The following is a 2,726-nucleotide window of genomic DNA, read 5'->3' on the forward strand; positions in this document are numbered from 1 at the left end:
TCCTGCTTGAAATATTCTGAAGCTCCTAAAATTTCCTTGAAATGTAACAGCATCTCCCTGTCCTTAAAGATTCTGAATGCATTTGTGTAAATGCAGATTTTTATCCTAATCTACTATTTGCTGAACTGTAGACAGGTATGTGGAATGGTTCAAAGGACAGAAGTTCTAATACACAATTTTAGTTCTAATACACAATTTTTGAATTCTAATGGACAGACAAGGGCAGAGAAGCTTGCGGGGTCCACTGGGAAGAAGTGAGGAGCTGGTACTTTGGCTCCGAGGGAACTGAGGGAGTTGAACAGGAAATAAAATGAGAGGCTGCTATAACTGTATGAAAAATAAAAACAAAAATGGCAGAGAAGCATAAGAAAAACAGCTCACCTAAGAAGAGCTAGGCAGACAAAGGAAGTAGGGCAATAAGTGGAACCAGTGGGAAGTAAGGAAAGTGAATACAGGGGAAAGAAAATTAGTTAACTTCTGGAAGGAGACAGCTGCTGCAGGCATTCCTTTATTAACTCTTTTCAAAAACTATTTAAACATCATCTATGAAGCAATTATTTCATATTGGCGCTGGGGAGAGTACATTTGGGGAAATCATGACCAGAACCTTCTATTCAGGGCAAATGAGAATGGCAAGGATCCAACACCATTCAAATGGGCTGCTGGGCTGTGTCACGTCATCAGGGGAAAAGTTCATGGTCCCTCTCCTTCTGTTCTCTTCAGACTTTATGTCCCTCTCATAACACCTTTTCCTTTCTCACCTTTTATTATTACCGCTTTTTCACCTTGAGACTCAAACTTTTTCAGCAATGAAAAATAAAACCATGCAGACCGAGTTCATCCTGCTGGGTCTAACAGGTGTCCCTGAACTCCAGGGGGTGGTTTTCACCTTTCTGTTCCTTGCCTATTTACTCATTATGGTGGGAAATCTGATGATCCTCATCCTCACCCTGCTGGACTCCCACCTTCAGACCCCCGTGTGTTTCTTTCTCTGGAACTTCTCTTCTTAGAAATTTCCTTCACAAACATCTTCATTCCTAGGGTCCTGATCAGCATCACAACAGGAAACAAGAGCATCAGCTTTGCTGGCTGCTTCACTCAATATTTCTTTGCCATATTCCTTGGGTCAGTGGAGTTTTACCCTCTGGCCGCCCTGTACTATGACCACTACATGGCTGTCTGCAAGCCCCTGCACCCAGCTGGCTCTCTGCTCCTGGCTGGCTGGGTTAACATGGTTATTATACCACCAGTCACTCTGATGAGTCAGCAGGACTTCTGTGCCTCCAACAGGCTGAATCATTCTTTCTGTGACTATGAGCCCCTTCGGGAACTCTCCTGTTCAGACACGAGCCTCACAGAGAAGGTTGTCTTCCCTGTGGCCTCAGTGACCCTGGTGGTCACTCTGGTGCTAGTGATTCTCTCCCACACGTTCATCATCAGGACTGTTCTGAAGCTCCCCTCTGCCTTTTCCACTTGTTCTTCCCACCTGATTGTCATCTCTCTCTCTTATGGAAGCTGCTTCTTCATGTACATTAAGCCCACAGCAAAAGAAGCAGATTCATTCAACATGGGAGCTGCTCTCCTCATTACTTCAGCTGCACCTTGGTTGAACCCCTTCATTTACACCCTAAGGAACCAACGGGTAAAACAAGCCTTCAAGGATACAGTCAAGAAGCTTATGAAACTTTAAAGAATTTCAGAATTAAAACCTTAATGGATGGATCCATTTCATATGCCCCCCTCCGCTTCCACTCGAGCTGCCCCTTCAGGACCACAGCACGTGCGCCTGCTTGGGCCTGGAAGGAAAAGCAACAGGAAAATTAGTAGGATATAGAGAGGCACGGGTTTGGGTTTTTTCCAGGTCTATAAAAATATCTACTTTTTAGCCAAAAAAGAAGAGTGTATGTTTGTTTGTGGCTCTAGAATACATATGTAAACTGTATCCCCAGCACCTGTGTGAGTGCGTGTGAGTGTGTGTGCGCCTGAGTGTGCGTGCGTGTGGTTCCAGAACACAAACAAGCTGTATCCTCAGCACCTGTGTGAGCGCATGTGAGTGACTGTGTGCGTGTGTTTGCGTGTATGTGGTTCCCAAATACATATGCTCTATCCCCAGCACCTGTGTGACTGCATGTGTGTGTGTGACTGTGTGCATGTGTGCGTGTGTGAGTGCATGTTCATGTGTGGGTTCCCAAATACACATGATGCTGTATCCCCAGCACCTAAACCAGGTCCCAGCACACAGTGGCTGCTCAATAAACATTTCTGGGATGAAAATCAATGCAGGAGCATCATGATGGAAAGAAAATGTAAAAATTTTAAACTGACTATTATACACGAACTTGTCTTCACAAAAGTGGACAATTATTGTTTCCATTTTTAAGGTTACCATTTTTTTCTTTTTAAGGTCACTTGTGTAACCGTTTTGTGTATTTATGCCATGGTTTCACCAAACTGGTCTCCATAAATATGATACAGAGGAAAACGCTGTTTTCCAGAAACCACCAAGTAAGGGATAAAAGGCAAAGAAAAGTTAAGGCAAAAGAAAAAGGTGACTTAACTCTGAAAGACCCAAGAGCACAATTCTCTCTCTCAGGCTTCGATTTTCTCTGAGAGACCTGAGTCAGCCCCGTACACACCTTAAGTACTTCAACCTTCTTCCGCCTCACGCCAGCCTCCTCGCGTCCCTCTTGTCCATCGGGGCCATCAGCCTCTTTCTGCAGAAAAGC

General features: G+C 44.5%; 1 protein-coding gene across 1 annotated transcript; it reads left to right on the forward strand.

Moving 5' to 3' along the window:
* The first annotated feature begins 809 nt into the window (after window positions 1-809).
* On the forward strand, window positions 810-1,792 carry LOC102508134 (olfactory receptor 2AP1-like). The gene is given in 2 exon segments (XM_032476300.1): window positions 810-999; window positions 1,002-1,792. Coding segments are annotated over 2 exon segments (879 nt in total). The 3' UTR covers window positions 1,691-1,792.
* Window positions 1,793-2,726: the final 934 nt, after the last annotated feature.

This window comes from Camelus ferus, unplaced genomic scaffold (genome assembly GCF_009834535.1).
Source record: "Camelus ferus isolate YT-003-E unplaced genomic scaffold, BCGSAC_Cfer_1.0 contig3447, whole genome shotgun sequence".
NCBI lineage: Eukaryota > Metazoa > Chordata > Mammalia > Artiodactyla > Camelidae > Camelus > Camelus ferus.